At 40.5% G+C, this 17203-nt stretch overlaps 1 protein-coding gene across 6 annotated transcripts in view; it reads right to left on the bottom strand.

The window, feature by feature from the left end:
• The window catches only part of osbpl3b (oxysterol binding protein-like 3b), a 30610-nt gene that overhangs the window by 9558 nt on the left and 3849 nt on the right, over positions 1-17203 (bottom strand). For 2 of the 6 annotated variants that reach the window (XM_020093501.2, XM_020093502.2), the window contains exons 2-12: positions 10327-10466; positions 6718-6834; positions 5666-5719; positions 5314-5427; positions 4884-5057; positions 4115-4238; positions 2914-3017; positions 2595-2687; positions 2352-2511; positions 1470-1600; positions 515-616 (exon numbers count right to left, since the gene is read on the bottom strand). In XM_020093501.2, coding sequence (XP_019949060.1) covers positions 515-616; positions 1470-1600; positions 2352-2511; positions 2595-2687; positions 2914-3017; positions 4115-4238; positions 4884-5057; positions 5314-5427; positions 5666-5719; positions 6718-6834; positions 10327-10422 — 1269 coding nt within the window. In that variant the 5' untranslated portion in view covers positions 10423-10466. Of the gene's footprint in view, positions 1-514; positions 617-1469; positions 1601-2351; positions 2512-2594; positions 2688-2913; positions 3018-4114; positions 4239-4883; positions 5058-5313; positions 5428-5665; positions 5720-6717; positions 6852-10326; positions 10467-17203 lie in introns of all 6 variants that reach the window. The other 4 variants (XM_020093505.2, XM_020093506.2, XM_069536886.1 and 1 more) reach the window with 3 other exon arrangements.

Genomic DNA, 17203 nt, shown 5'->3' with positions numbered 1-17203 from the left:
ATTAATAAGCAAGGTGATAATCTCAGAGATGGTGCATTAGTTTTGTAAATGTGTGTTCAACAAATTTCCAGGGACACGATTAAGCAGATCAGATCACCCTCAGGTCAGCAAATCTGATTAGGGAGCAAAGGGCTTCCCTCAGGAGACGATAATGTGTTAGGTGGTTAGATGTCTTCCTCTGAACCATTAGACTGAGAGGAAGCACTTTCTCATCGAAAAGAACAGATACACAACTTTTTTTCCAGGAGGCAGCATTTCCTGGTGAGTCGTGAAGAAAATTCTGTTCACTTTTTTTTCCCATTGTCATCACAAGAGTGAGTGCAGTGAGGGGGCGGGAGGAGCGCAAATGTTTGTTGCATCTTAAAGAGTGGGAAAGGACAGCTCATTCATGCCGTGGCAAACTGGAGACAGTGTAGGATGGAGAAAAAGAAATGGAGGTAATAATAATCATCGTGAAGGTGGTGGTGATGGGGGGTGGGGGTGTTGGGTAGAGTCACTGCATTCCTGCACCCACCTGCACAGGGGCAGTGAGATTTATTAATGTGGGCTCTACGATGTGGGACTCGGCATGAATCTTGCTCAGGCGCTCTCTCAGCTCAGAGTTCTGGGCTAAAGCCTGGAAAAATAACCAGTGTAAACATCAAATATAGTGGACACCCGACATAACACTGAATATAATCATTTACAACAGAGACATGTGTACAAGTATAAATATGTGTTATCACATCAGCAGAAATCAGGCAGGAAGCAGTGAGAGCCTAAATGATGTGATCCACCAGATGTGAGGTAGAGAGAGATAGAGATAATGATAGGTATAGAGATATAGATGTCTAGATAAATGTAGAGACAGACAGACAGATAGATAGATAGATAGATAGATAGATAGATAGATAGATAGATAGATAGATAGATAGATAGATAGATAGATAGATAGATAGATAGATAGATAGATAGATAGAGTCAATACATTAAGATGAGGACAGTGCAAAATTATTATTTTTGCAAGAATACTGAACTACACTACAATACTGAAAAATAACTACCACTAAAAGACTACACTTAAGCTAGAAAACGTCACCTGGGCTAATATAGGAAGTAACAAACTTATGTTCATATAGGCTGAAATGGTGTGGGCAGAGAGGAAGCCTCATAACCAAGAATAAGAAGAAGTCAGCATCACAGTAAACGTGTGTAACTAGAGACAGAAAATAGAAAGAGACTCAGGGCAGGAGGCACCAGTCGCTGGAAACATGACTGTTGAATGTGGTCATGTTGAAGTGGGTCGACCACATCACACCAGCAGCTAGTGATTCCTCTAAAAGACTCATCAGTGTGTCACGGCTGACAAGTGGTGTGGGAGGACACAGCACATGAGAGTAGAGCGAAAGACTTAAAGAAAGTGGAATGTGTTTCTAGAGACTGGTAAAGATCTCTGTGCCTGCGTATCATTATGTGTGTATTTCACATACCGTCGCCAGCGTGTTCTTCAAACCGACAACTTGCGGCGAGGTAGGGGGACATGTTTCATGGTCCAGACACTGCTTTAACCTCTCCCGCTCAGACGTCAGTGAACTGAGAGCCGACTTCATGGTTGTATGCACTGCGGCAACAAGAGGAGAAGCAGGGAGCTTTAGATGTGAACCAGATCAGTATTCATTTTGAAGAGATGTAGATCATATCACAGTCCATCCAGTCTATCACACAAGTGAAATTTTGATTTTCTCCCGTCGCTCAGCAAGCTGCCATCTTTGTTTAATGATAGTAATTTTTACCAGGCATTTCATAATCAGTTCTTAGGAAAATACATTAAAGGAAAATGATGTTAATAATAAATATTAAGGCTCATCACACATCCTTATCTTCATAATTTCTAATGTGCAATTTAAATGCATTGACAGCTACTCCCAGGAGCAATGTTAAAATCGTGATATCATTATGTAAAACACAGATCATCCTCATTATTCCATGTCAAGCATCAGGTGTCTGAATATGAGATTCACAGAGGAGTGGCAGAAAACTAAATTAGTCCCATGTGAAGCAACCTTCTGTTTACAAAAGAGATTTTTAATTCTCTCTGGTTTACAAAATGTAAATGTCTCACGTGGTAACAGCGAGGGGATGCTGACAGGGAACATCATCAGAATTTTAATGAATGAAAACTGAGACCGACAGTTTATCGGTAATTAACAGCTGCATGGCTGTCACTTCTCGTCTGCTCGGTACAGACAACACATTGCCAGTGCTATTGTACTTGCAAATAAGACAGAGAGAGTTTGCAAAGTATCTTTAAAATCTTGGGTTTGTTGTACGTACCCAAAAAATCAATCTGCTCATTAAAATCATTCACTCACAGTTGGTGGCGATACGGCAGAAGTCCTCCTGGAGCTTTGCCACATCAAATGGAGAATCTAGTGACTCGGTGTCGGCTTTGTCATTAGCGAGTGCAGCGGAGGAGAGGTTGGGGTTAGAGGCATGGAGGCGGATAGAGCCAGAGGAGATGCAGCTGGGTACCTTCATTAAAGCAGAGGGAGTAAAACTAAGAGGGCCTCACACTAAAAAAAAAGTATGATCACTCTCATTGTCACATCGTCTACCTGCAGAGTTGTTTTTACGTCTTTGTTGTAGTTTTTATTCCGCCATTTCTTTGGAAGTCTCTTCTCCTTCTTAGGGCTGTCGAATGTAGATGTCTGGTGGATTATAAAGATGACAGTTGTTATTTCCCAACTGGCAGTGCAAGGTATTTAGTAGCAAGATGGAGAGAAATGATAAAAGAAGACAAAAGAGAAGTTACTTTTCATAAATTTCAGAGGGTTAGGATGTGGTTTATTTACTGTGCTGTTTCTCAGACTTAAAAATGTTGAATTTGGATAACGGTTCCAAACAAAGAGAACCAGAAAGAAAAGGAGTGCTGACCTGCAGGGCCTGGATAGATGGAGCAGAATATGTTCGATGGAGGACCTCCATGCTCTGAAGCAGGTGGTTGAGCTCCAGCAGGTAGGCGTCACAGACTGACAGGTCTGTTCAGACCAGAGACAAGATCCACATTGAGGAAAGAAAATTAAGATGTGAAAAGAGAAAGAATCAACTCTTTGTGTCCCTTGACTTGTAAAAATATTTGATGGACTTCAAACTTTCTGGTTTAAAAAGAGATAGCTTCACATTTAATAGAAAGTGTTGATACTGTAAGGATCCAAATGAAAGAAAATGGGTCGAACAGTGTATCAGTAATCAACAGCATCTTTCTGTATACACAACACTGCGAGAGATATATTGTTAGTACCAGCATCTGACACACGTAAAAAAAACTGCTGTGGTTTAAGTCTACAGACTCGTATAAGGTCACTTTGACCTTTGAGTCCCAGTGATGGTCGAAATTTGAAAAAAGTCCCTTTCACAAATAAAAATGTGTTGAGAGAGGTCACCTCGACCTTTGACAATCCAAATCTAATCAATTAGTCTAATCATTTATTAGTCTGGAGTCAACAATTGTGACAAATGATTCTCTGGAGGTGTTTCTGAGATATCCTGTTCACGAGGCAAAAACGTGCATTTTGTGAGTTCACAGCAAGCTTAACCTTCGACCTTTGGCTGCCAAAATCTAATCAGTTCACCTTTGAGTCCAAATAAATTGTAAGGAAGTCAATTTAAGCCTTCTTGAGATATTGTGTTCACAAGAATGGGACGGTCTGAGAGAACCTGAAATGGTTCCAGCCCCTGGTTGTAGCCACCGCAGAAGCACAAAAACACACCAAGGTTAGATCTTTTGTTAAATTCTGGGAACTTAACTGTAATTCGGAGTCACTGAAAACAAGACGAACCTTCACAAACAAATAAACAATTCTGCAACCGTTCAGCTGCAGCCTCTGTAAAGGTATGTAATTATTAATGATTCTCAATAAAACCCCAACTTGACACATCGAGATGTATAACTTATCATCATGTACCTTAAATAACAGTGCAGATGATTTCATGATGGAAATCACAAATCCAGCCAAAGTTTTAGGTCAGTGAATTTCCACCAAATCAGGTTTGACAGAAGTCATATGAAATGATGTGAAAGAAGAGAGAAGTGCATCACATACTAGGATCACAGGGGACAGCTCTGTTGTCTCACCTTTGGAGCACTTGTCCATGTCATCTGATGACTGGAGCCAGGCTGTAACTTTGGCCTGGCTGTTGCAGCTTAAAGGGAAGGCTCCGACAGAATGCACTGTGGACTGTCTTTGTATAGACATGCACTGCAACAGAAAACAAAACCAAAGGTCACAACAATCACTGTTTGCATGTTTCATAACTGTATCAATAGAGGGGCTTTGACTTGAGTAAATATCACTGACTATCACTGTTATTGTAAACAGCATTTTCTGATTAACGTAAGCCCAACAGGGTCATACAGGGGATAAGCAATAATAGAATTAAGACACATGGAGCATTCTGACCTTAGTCGCATGATGTAGACATGTATATGTCTTAATTTATTTGTTACATCCTATTGCAGTTACCAACTGCTTGATGATGCATGTTCTGGCTTCGAGAGCAAGATGAAAATACAACAACGAGATGAAGCTATCAACAATAGCATCATGCATTATTTGAGGTTAGGTTTTGCAAATTATGGCAGAAACGTTGGACATAGAGGATGTAATGTTGACGTACGTCATTGTTGACTATGCTCTGTAACATGTAAACGGTAACATGAATGGAAATATTCTATTAGCAAGTAAACATCATGATCAGAGTAATGTTTTATTTAGAATCAGGTCATAGTCAGATTGTTGGCGTCCGTATAAAGTCACTGATAATCATAAGCAGAAAGATAGAGGAAAGCATTTACAGACCACATAGTTTTCATTAACTGTATGCTATGTAATGGAGATGTTTACCTTTCTGAGAGAGGCACTCTTGGCCAAGCTGGGGGAGTTGGGCGACTTAGGGGAGGAGTAGTGAGGGTAGTAGAAGGATTTCTCATTAGGGTACATAGCAATCTCATTCTGCCGATAGAGCCGGTGGTGGCGCAGCTTGGACACCCATTCATCAAACAGCTCCTGTGACTTAATCTGCAGAGCACATACCACAATCAGTGTTAGTCAAGTAACACAAGGACAAGTATGGTGACGAGAGGTGGAAAAACAGGTACGCAGCAATCTTCCTCTCAGCCACACGTGATGAGGTCATTTTAAAGTCGTTCCAATGCAGACAGCTGTTACAGGAACACACAGGGAATAATCTAAATAATCCATGTTTTCCCATCTTTTCCTGTAAGACAGTGGGGGGGGGGGGGGGTGCCTTATATTCATTAGCCTTGCAGTTTACCTTCAGATGATAGATGTTTTCCTCGGCATCAAGATCGATGCACTTGGCTTTCTTCTTAATGGCCATGACAGAGAGTCCCACGTCAATGCGGCCGTGCAGTTTCCCTTTCTCGATCTGCCAACACATGTCAACACATGATGCTCTAAACATACTGGAGGAGACCTCATACTGCTCAGACCTGGCCAAGCAGACTTTCTCAATAGCTATACAATGAATATAGAATTATACATTGCACTGTGTGACTCCCATCAATGACCAGGAGATTGTGACGTAATATTGTGTTCACTGGTACAGAGCGCAAGAGACAAAAAGCCTCCCACATGGAAAGCAGCTGACGGGCGTCTGTACTTACATCAGCACTGCACTTGCCGTACTTCAGGATGCCCTTGTCCAGGAAGAAGTATCTCTGTAGGGAGAAAACGGGACGATGAGCAGATGAGACGCAGCTGGAATGATGATATGCACAAGACAGCACAAGACTGAAGTCACTGTTATGAGTGATCATGACACAGTCAGCCTTTTGGTCATGTGTGTTGTTAATGTCTCTGCTGCAGCATTGAGGGATCTCCTCCAGTGTCAGATCATCTTAGTGCCACCCTGTGTAATTGCAAAAAGTGGATATGATCTAAGGAGTGGAGCTCAAACGCTGTGGGGATTTGGGGGCTGATGCTGATACAGATAATAGAGGGTAAAACTGATTGTGTGGAGATGTAGATATGAAAACTATTGTGGGGCAGATACAATTTTATATAATTTAAAACTACCATGATTAATAATAATAATTTAATACATTAATGTGAAAACAAGGCTGATATCTTCTTGACATTGGGATATCCATAATCACTCTGACCATCGTCAATTGCCAAGATCATCTAGAGATGTTTTTCATCCCAGCCCCATCTCTTCCATCTGCCTCCCTATCCTCCATCTTCCTCCCCACCTGCTGTCATCTTCCTCCTCCTCAGTTATCTTTGTAAATTCTATCTCTACATTGTCAGAGTCAGACTGTTGACAGCACCAAGACCTGCAAAGCTCTGACTGTAAGTCAATACTAAATGTATACAGCTCTATTAACCAACAGACCATCAGCTAATGCATCTGAGAGGAACACTGAGCCTTTGAGACAGCATCATCCGAGTGAAAGCTTTTAGACGCCGCATGGAGAGTCTCTGACCCAGGTCACATGTGACTCCTCTGCGGCTGAAATCATCTCCAGCAAAAACTCATTCAATTACTTCAAAACGTAAATGAGTCATGTGAACAGATTGTGAAAGCAACATGGTCAGTGTTCGGTAAAACCCGGGAAATGGAAAATTCAGAAAACACGTCATGATGTCATCACCCTGATGAGTAAGTAAAATGTAGTGTGGATCAGTTAAGGACATCACAGAGGTTGGATCATACCTTATGCCAGCCCTTCAAAGGCCACTTTCTCCTCTTCAGCATGTAGCCCTCCTGTTTCTGAGGCTCCAGGACGGTTCCGGTGCCTCCTCGCAGACCCTCCACTATTTCCCAGCTGTCCTGTGGGCACACATAGTCTATGAAAACTCAGAGATGGGATACACAAACATAAGCCGACAGTCAACTTGTGCAGACACATGCAGATTAAAGTTGCCGTGAGGTTCAGCTGTACATAAAGTGAATGAATCGACCACACAACAGCGTGAAGGTCAGAGTCAAAAGTATATTGTCATTTTTTGCTGCTGTTGGTGTTAAGATTTGCTGCCTCTGTTCAATGAAATGTCAGAAAACGCTTCCATATGAGATTTGGTGCCAACTGACGACATTCACCTCATGGTCCTAAATTATCTTACCTGTCTAACATCACGCTTCACAATAATAATTTCCTGATGAGATTAGAACACTCAAGTCCAAATCCCCTGCACATACAAGGATTAAGAAGATATTTCATCACAGACTAATCCAGATAGCTGTGTCATGGACTTCAGCTGTGAGATTTCCAGGAAGGCAGCATAAACAGTATCAACAATATCACTCACTTGTGGTTCATAGCACCAAGCGATTAGTTGATTTATCAGTGAGACAAAAGATTGGTAATCAATCAGTTTTGTTCAGAGAGGCAGTCCATTGATTTTCACACAGTTTGCTCGTCACAAGCTGAGCTTGTGGAAACAATCGCTTGATGTCTTTTTTGAAGTAGAGATATTTTTAACACACACTGGTGCAGAGGAATTTTAAAAACTTTAGATGAGTTTACTAGGCAGAGACAGGACTATGGTTGTGAGGTAGTTTCAACATAGTGGTCAAACTCGATATTTCTTTGTCACCTGATACACATGCACAAAATACCCACACAAACATTAGTAAAGGAGCAAATGCAGAACTATGACTAACTATAATTTGATCTTATTGTATGACATTTGTGTGTCAAGGGGCAAACAGGAAGTCAACCACATCCTGGAAGCCTTTAATGTGCCTTCTCTAAAATTACTCTTTCTCTATAGGAGTGACACACTACTGACATTTCCTGGGGGGAATGAAGGATGTGGTGTTTTTGGAGCTTGAACAATATTACAGCCATCTTCTGCAACTATCTTTTGTCATTTTGGTCTTTCTGAGCAGTTTGACAGTAGCAATAGGCAGAAGAGAGTGTGGGCGATCATGTGCTACAAAGATCACCAGCTTAAATCCATTATTACATAAATGAGCTCGGCTGGATGCACCCTTTTAGAAGTCTATCTTTCACAAATGCAAAATATTCCTTCTTCTTCCCATCCAAGGACGATGCTTTCAATACGTCCGCCTGTTTTATTACCTCCACCAAGAAGATTATGTTTCTATTGGTTTGTTTGGTTATTTATTAATTAACAGAATTCTACGCAAAAACTACCAAAGCAATTCATGAAATCCTTTTCTTAAGGCGCAGCTCCTTGTTTTCATGCTACACAATGGTGATACACCTTACACTTCATTTAGTTAATTGTCCTGACAAAAACACAAGAAAAAACAATCACGTCACAGCTCACAAGACGGACTTTGGCTTCTTGACAGACATTTGAGGTGACTCTGTTTGTTATCTCAGTGTCCCTGACTGCTCTAGTATAAAACAGTCCTGTATCAGTCAGAGACGCTGACTGCTGGAGGTGAGGCGGACTAAAATAAACCCTCATATCTGATGGGATGGGGGGGTGGAGGGGGCGTGGCTTGTTGGGCTTGTGGCCTCTCTCTCTCTCTCTCTCACCATGTCTCCCTGAACGCTCGTCCTTGCTCCGACAGACATAGTGACACACAGTGAGTCATATATACCGTCCAGGCACTTTCCTTCAAGGTCAAGGGACATTCTCTCAGAGGAAACAGTGACACACCAAGATGTTGACGTAAAGGGATAAAAACCAGTGTAAGAATAAAGGACATTGGGATGTTTCAAGATAAACATCTGTAAATGAAGAAATCGTGACAGTGCAAAGACTGAAAACAACGGCTTGTCCGGCTCTGTCCAAAAGTAACTAAGCTCACTAACTAAACGTTGTGTCACGTTTGTTTCATCGATATACAGATCGAAATACAAAATAAAGTCTAAAAATGAATTGGTTATTATATCCAGCCAAGAAATAGTATGTTAAGATACAACATCAGTTAAATAGATAGATAAAGAAGCTAAATATAAACAGTTGAGTTAACTAAGACACAGTAGAGTACCACCGCAAAGTTCTAAGGGTCCCCTTATGAAACCACGTTTAAAACCACTGGATTCACTTGATTTGGATGTGCACCAAATTGCAGATACTCATATTCCTAAACACCTTTTTTCCATCAAGATCCATGAATTATTTCTTGGCAAATCCATGACAATAAAAATGCCAGCAGTTTTAAAGAAAGTTCCTGGAAATGATGGGATCTGTGCCAAAATTGAATTGGCTCTTTCTATCTTTAAACCAACTTTCATGGAAATCTGATCAGTAGTTTTTGCATAATCCTACAAACAACCAGCAAACAAAACAAATGGACAGGGGTGAAAACATAACCTTCATGATGGCTATAAGTGAGCTTTGTAGGTGCTCGTAGCTCGGGCTGTAGTCTCCTGTTCAAATGCTTGATGCTTTAATTTCATGAGGAGGAACGCGCAGCATCACTAGTCTTCCAGGAATTATCCTCCTTTTTGGGTAGGAGGGTCAGACTCAGCGAGTGAGAGAAACACAACATTACCGACTTCTTCAGTTCATTAGATTAAGAATTCACGTTAGATAGGAAAATAAGATTTCTTATTAAGGATACAAAACTACAGTAAAAGCATGACTGAGGGTTATGAGGTATGAAATTGTGTGTTTTAAGATAATATTAATTTATTGATTTGTTTGTTCAAAAGTTTTTGCAGGTGAAAACACTCCTGTATGTGTTCTAACCACTGGTGTCTGTGTGTCCTGCAGGGAGGACTGCAGAGAAACTATATTACTCTAATTTCCAAACAGAAAAGCTGTTGCAGGTAATGAAAAATTAATGAGTCTGCTGCCAACAGACAAGTGCTCAATGCAAATGCAACAACAGTGTGTTCATGGTGCTGATATCTTCACTAATGTGGGTGTAAGAGAAAAACCTTTGAGAGAAGAACTGCATCTGAATATTCAGAAGATTCTCTACATTTTGCCACATTTGTCAAAAATGCTGTTGTGTGAGATTAAGGAATGTTTCTGATAGAAAACAACTCTGTCTAGTTGGCAGATCTGAATCCTCTGTGTGTGAGATATATGACGCACAGAGGCTGAGATGTCTATTTGGAAATGGAATTTAGTGTCCGGTCATTCTCCTCCCACAGCACAGAGAAATCCTTGAGGATGCTTGATGCTATATTTACAATTCACAAACTGCTTAGGGAAAAAAAACTCAGATAATCCAAACTTTCCTCCGTCCGGCTGCGTAATACCAGGGAAATGATCTGGAAGTGTAACAAGACCACAGAGTCTTACTTCATCAGTGAGCAGTGAATGACGTGTGGCTGTGCATCTGTAACAACGTGGGACTTGTCCTCTAGTGTCTCCAGCTGGTGTGAGTTACCTGTCGGCTGTCATGCTTGGACGAGGAGCTGCTGTTGCTGCGTGACAGGGAGGAGATCTTCTGTGACATGGCTGAACTGCGCTCCTCTGAGCCCATCTCGCTGCTGACTGGCTACGTCCAGAGTACAAGAAACATTCCTCCTGTAAACAAAGGAGGAGTGGAGAGGAGGTCAAGAAGCGAGAGAGGACGCGGGTGGAGAAAAATGGCTTTAATAAGCAAGCCCTCTAAAAGCCCTTAGCTCTCTCTCGCTGAAAAAGACATTGGTTTATTCAAAGTGATTAGTTTTTTCCACCTTCATGGAGCAGAACTAAGGGACATGATGATGAAAGCTGCACAGAAGGATTCTCAACAATCAAATCGAGAGACGAGACAAAGACATGAATGTCAGTGGAGACTTCAGATTTAAATCATTCATATCTTACTCATGAGACAGAGAGGGATATTCAGAATTTATGAATCTTAAGCATAAGCTATAGAAATACATAGGCTCAGACATATTCAGACACTTTTACTTACTTAGTTAAAGTAGCAATAACACACTTAAAAGGCTGAAAAGAGCATCTAAATCTTTTCAAGTCGTAACCTACTTTAAAATTATAAACCTGAATATGAGTAAAATACGTCTCCTTTAAGTCGTTCAGCAGCTCAAAATATAAAACACAACAAGACTAAACAACAAATGGACAACCAATTTAAAACCAATGTTTTCCTCAGAAATGTAAAAAACAATTGGCAATAATAAAGATTATTAGATTGTCTAAACACATACTTTTCTTTGGAGGGATTTTGGCTTCAGTACTTGAGGAGATGACAGAGTGGTGGTGGCTGATCTGACTCCACAGACAGCTCATTAACGGGCCTCTTTTTCGAAAATGACAACCTTCAGTCAACTGCCACACTTCACACAGTCTAATTAATGTTATGTGCCTGGTCTGCCACATCAGCACATACAGGCACATTTCGCTAATGCACATTGAGTGGCAGTTTGTCATGGTATGGAAAACTGGCACCAGTCACAAGGTTTTTTTAAATCATGTCAGTCCACATGGGAACATGCAGCAGATCATTAGTTCTAGCTTGACTAAGGTTACACAGCAGATTTTAAACCATTCTACAGTAATTCTTTTATTTTGTAACCATCTATGAGATTTTGTCTCAGAGACAAGATGGTTGACGACCATAATTATTTTTTTTTTAATGCAGTATTTTTTATTTAGGGCTACATTCTCTGTTCATTAGTCAAAATATTTCAATTGAAATTTGATAACATTTTACAGCGTCATAAAAAAATATCTATCATCTTATATGTATAATTAAATTGGTAAACGTTAGGCTACGACTAATGTTTTTATTACAACAAATTACAATTTTATTAAAATGATACATTTAAAAATGTATTCTCTGTCAAATAATAGTGAAAAATTCTTCCCAGAGCCCAAAGTGTCATCTGTAAACTGCTTCTTTGTGCAAACAGCAGTTCAATACCTTAATGCATTTAATTTATGATAAAGTGGCAAATCCTTACATTTGAGATGCTGTAACCAGTTAATGTTTCTATACTTGATAAAATACATAATCAATAATTAAATTACCAATATTGTATTTTCTGTCACTTTACGCACAGTGTAATCAACTTAGTACAATGAACAGTGCATTATTGGGCAAAACTTGTAAATTAAAAACATAACCAACATTAATGTTATTGTTGGTTTTAAATAAAAAAAAATGTGAAATGAAAATAATGAATCATTTATATGTCTCCTCTCGTCTTCGATTGAATCAGACACACCACGTGTTGACTACCACTTTCAAGCAGCGGCAAGGTTAATCATATTACCTGCTCTGTATCTGCAGGCTTTGTGCTGCATAATGGCTACAGCCGCTTGTGCTGTTGGAGAGACAAAAGCGTGGACATCTGAAACCTCCTGTCCAACACCTCGCTGCGGACCACAGGCCGCGGCTTGGAGCTCAATTATTGCTGCATGTAATTAATCGAACCAGGACAAAAACAGACTTAGCCATTGACAATCATGATATATGACACACTAAATGTCATCCATAGTACATATCTATCTGCCACAGCTCCGGCTCTCCATTGCCCATGATTTATTCATCCACTTTCCGCAGATCACACCAGCTATATGCAGGTCTATCACCCTGCCACCCTCCAGGAAACCCTTTCATCTGATACAGCAACACCACTTCTCAGGCTTTCATCATGGTGACAGGAGCATTCGACGTCAGAGCTCCAGTAATTACCCTTTCTCACAGAGCTCATTGATGGCAATGAAGAAGTGCAGTAAGTGACTGCGTTAAAACTGTATTAAATGACAGAGGAGCTGTGATTGAGGTTACTGTTAATATGGATTTTACCTCACTGCTGCAGTCATTAACAAACTGAGAAACACGAGTGAAGAAACTGTAGCAAACACAGACAGGTCTGATAAAAACACAGACGCTGACAGACAATGAATGCTGAGTGTGTATGTCTAGTGTGTCGAGGACAAAGAAGCAGAAAGGACCACATGGACAATGACAGCGATAGGACAAAAGATAAACACAGGCCACAAGGAAGGTTCCAGTGCCATCATGGTGGCCTCCTTTTCATATATGTGTGCATGAACACACAAAAAAAATATGCACGATTGCAAGTGCCTTGACACAAAAACAACAAGTGAAAGTTTTTTTTGATTAGGAGGAGTAATCTAATGACACTAAAACAAAAAAATGTAAAACCTGCTGACTGCTTTATTAAAAAAAAAAAGGTCTTTGCAGTAAATATGGCACTGACCTTTACAGACAACAACGATCGTGACTTATGTGTCCGATTACATTAAACATCTGCTGGGCTGTGTGGACAAAATCCACATCCTGATCCACATGACAGCAACATCTCAATGTGTATGTGTAAGTTGAAAAAGATCAGAAAGGAGAAAGTCACACTCAAATTTCTTGAGTAAATTGTTCACAGATAATATGTAGTGTAGTAATCAGATTGTCTCATTAAGATTGAATGCAGGGATAGATGTTAATAAGATTTAACTGAAGATTAAACTCAAAAAAATTAATTTAGAATGATAGAAAATACAAAAAATGTCTACATATCATTATAAGTCTACAAGAATACAAGCTGTACTTTATCACTATTCATTTCTCAGGCCCTACTTTACCCTGTAACCCCTTTGTTAAAGGACGTGATATACATGCAGATGCTCTTGACAGAGTGTGGAGAAAAGGCTTAATGGTTTCTGAAGAGGTGAGTGACACCCTTACATCAGTGTGGGTGGGTGGCCAGAAAGCAGCATGACACATGAGGGAGACAGATGTGGAGCAGCTCCTTAAAACTTGCTGTTCTGATTTTATTCACTCAGCAGCTTCTCCTCTAATTGTGGAACAACTCGAGAACCTCCCTCAGACTCAAGGAACGTGGGAAGAAAACATGTTTATTTCAATGCAAGAGACTGTAGTGTCTCTGGGGATGGAACCATCAGTCTGTGGGTTGGTCTACCACTTCGGTCGAGAATGAAATCTCTCAACAGCTATTGGCTGGGTTACCATTTGGTAATCATGATTCCCAGACAACATTTTAAACAGACTGTGTTGCTCCCCTGTCTTCTCCTTGGTGTCGAATGTTCTCATTATCCAGAACTTCGATTGATGACTACCTACTCGCAAAACTGCATTGTACTTTGTGTGCTAACTGTTTTTAGAGTGTTTTACATTTTTTAGTAGAGCGCAAACAAGAAAAATAAGTAAGAGATGCGGTGTGCAACTGAGACAGCAACAAATGGTCATTTTTATTATTGACTAATCTTGATAATAGCTTCACAAAGACACTGACCCATGCTGCAGTTGCATCAAGTGTCTTGACTCTTTAGGATCCTTAATGACAATGTCATCAAAATGAATCATGTACTTCCAATGTGTATGGTGAGGAGCAAAAACCAGAATGGGTAATGACTATCAGGAAGTGTTTGAGGAAATGGCTCCGATTCCCCAAGTGAGAGAGATGAGATTTAATACACATATATTATATTATGGTTGGTTTGAGGTGTATGAGAGAACAGTCAGCAAATCCTAACTCACTGTAGTTATCGATGCTTAATGTCCTTCAGAGCTGCACTAACTAGATTGACAGAAGCTGAAAGGCCTCTATTATATTCTGCAGTTCATGTTGCAGATGTTCCTCGGTCCGTCCACTGTCTCAACAGTCTGCCAAAGGGACTGACAAGCCTAACAAGATCCAAGGCATCATTAGGACGTGACTCACCGGAATAAACGTCTCATGGTTGCCCCCCCGCTGCGCAGCTTTCTGAGGAAATGGATTCATGTTTGCAAAAAATCATAGCACTTAAGCTCCGATTGGCAGCTGAGGCTCTGCAGTAATTCAAAGAAGTTAGGTGGGAAGTGGGAACAGACTCTAAAACACACTCCCACTGCGAAGAAGAAACAACCAAACTCCTTTTAGGAGAGACGCTGCTGGAGATCAATAATGACGAGTGAGACAAAGTGTTGCCTGCAGCTTTCCTCGATGCACAGCCCCCGGTAGAAAATGAGTCATCTTAAAATATAGATGGATCATTGACTCTGACCAAGCTGATTTCTAGATGGATGCACACAGGTTCACTGTATCTTTGAAATGATATTTAACATTCCAGCTGGGAGATCTGCCCCACAATTTTATAAGGTGTATGTTTCTGTATAAAGCAAGTAAATATGTGGGAAAGACTAAAATAAGAATAATGAGTCTTTTCATTATGACAGACTGATGAAACATTATTATTTACATTGCAGAAAATCCATGTTGATTTAAAAGGTTAAAAAGGGCAAAAATCCCTCCAAGCTTCTCTCTTGGTCGTTTTTTTTTTTTTTACCTCTTGAACTATCTGCCTACCCTTGACAAAACAAATGGCCTCTGCATTCACCACACATCCAACATGGTGTTGTGGTAACCACCTTATCTCCGCGGCCCACCGGCCTTTCTCTGACAGCTCATTCCTCTTAATGCAGAGCTTTAAGCAAGCGGCTGCAATACAAACTTTGGCAACTCTGATGAAGAAGTGTTGTCCACCAATCAATCTGGATAAATCCGAAACAGAAACTCATGCTTCATTTTGATTGTCTTTAATTTCCCTCTGCAGGATAAACTCAGAGCTCAGTTTGTCCTGAGCACACGAATTATTGTTCCTGTTTGTTTGCTTTGGAAACATCACACTCATTAAGAGCATCGTCTAACAGCCTCTATACTACTAAAGGAGACACATTTGCTGCAGCTAAAAGTTACCACTTTAATAACAGAAATCACTTTACATCTGTGCATTACCCCGCTGAGATGATGCCACTTAGTCTTCGTTGTGTCATTAATGAAACAGAGAAATGCAGAGAGAGAGAGAAATGAGGAGTGAGGAGGAGGAGAAGGGCAGATCGGAGAAAACTGCAGAAAACAATATTCTGCCTTGAGTCACAGTGAAATCATTATTGTGATTTAGTACTGAAATATATCTGCTTTTAACTATTCCACATACTTCTTTACTTTGACAGCATTAACAAGCTGAAGTTATGGTTCAATTTAACATCATGATACGATTCAGTGTAATATGAGTGTGTTGGAAATAAGTGTTGGATGATAAAGATAAATATAAAGCCACAGTTAGAAGCTTGTTGGCTTTAAAATGAACCACACAAACATTAGAGTTAAATATATCGTCTAATCTAACTCTATAAGCGAGAACGCCAGTCAAGATACTTCCCAAAATGATTGTATGACTCTTAACTTGAAGATGTTCAAGCCCTTTTTTAATTTTTTCGGAAAGTCCTGAAAACATGAAATGAAAAATTTCAGTTGATTTCACTTAATAAACACCATTTCTAAAGACTGACCACCATTTCATTTCTCCAGCGGCAAACACAGATGGTTGAGAGCACTCTCATCAACCGCGTCTCATTCTTTTCTGTACACAAACTCCATGAAATGATGATCACAACAACATTAGCATACATGGACTCTGATGGGAGGAATAAGAGGGGAAAGAGTGGTTGAAATCTAAAAGCAGTATTTCTTTGTGTCATTCAAAGCCGATGTGTTTAGAGTTTCAGATCAGGTTCTTCAAAGGGCTCCAATCTGTCGAAGAGCAGCGAGAACAGAGCTCCATCAGCTTCCTACTCATGTCAGAAGAGTAGAACCGTTAAGTCCTGAAGGTCTCTCTGTATTTTCCAAGACTGTCACTGTATCTGGTGGCGTAATTATTTTCCTTCTCCAGCTTTTACGTCTGCCCTGTATTCTTCCCCAAAAAGACCTGAGCAGTGCAACTGGGATTAAGAAATCTCTTCTTAAATCCATCTGCAGAATCAGGGCACCACAGAAGTGTCTTAGAATATATCCTACACGCTCTATCTTAGGTCAGCAGGGCAGCACCTAGCAAGCCATTAGCCAGGAGACAAAACATGGCTTCATTCCAACATGACATCTATTATTCATTAGTACATCTCTTGATCAGGCAGGTTAATGTTTGCCAGCCCACGTTTGTTTGTGCGTGTGGCCACACCTTCTCTGCATGGAGCACACAGATGGTAACGCCTGCTCCTGATCTGCTTAAGGCAGGATGGTGAAAGGTCGCCAAGGCCATGGTGGGGGAGCCACTCCAAAAAACAGGCTCAACGCTGCGGAGCTTAAAATGCGCACTGTCCGCTGTAATCTCACATGATGAAAATGGAGTTTGAACCTCTCTCTATATTCATCATATTCACACCCAGAGAAAATGTTTGTGGTTGTGATCACAATACTAAGACAGGCACTTAAAGTTCCCTCTCGCTAACTTCCTGCTGCACAGGGTATCTCTTCATTCATGTCTACAGTCTCAGATATGACTATGCAGTG

The sequence above is a fragment of the Paralichthys olivaceus genome, chromosome 13, assembly GCF_024713975.1.
Source record: "Paralichthys olivaceus isolate ysfri-2021 chromosome 13, ASM2471397v2, whole genome shotgun sequence".
Classification (NCBI taxonomy): Eukaryota; Metazoa; Chordata; class Actinopteri; order Pleuronectiformes; family Paralichthyidae; genus Paralichthys; species Paralichthys olivaceus.
The sequence above is the reverse complement of the archived record's forward strand: the minus strand, read 5'-3'. Positions and strand labels throughout refer to the sequence as shown.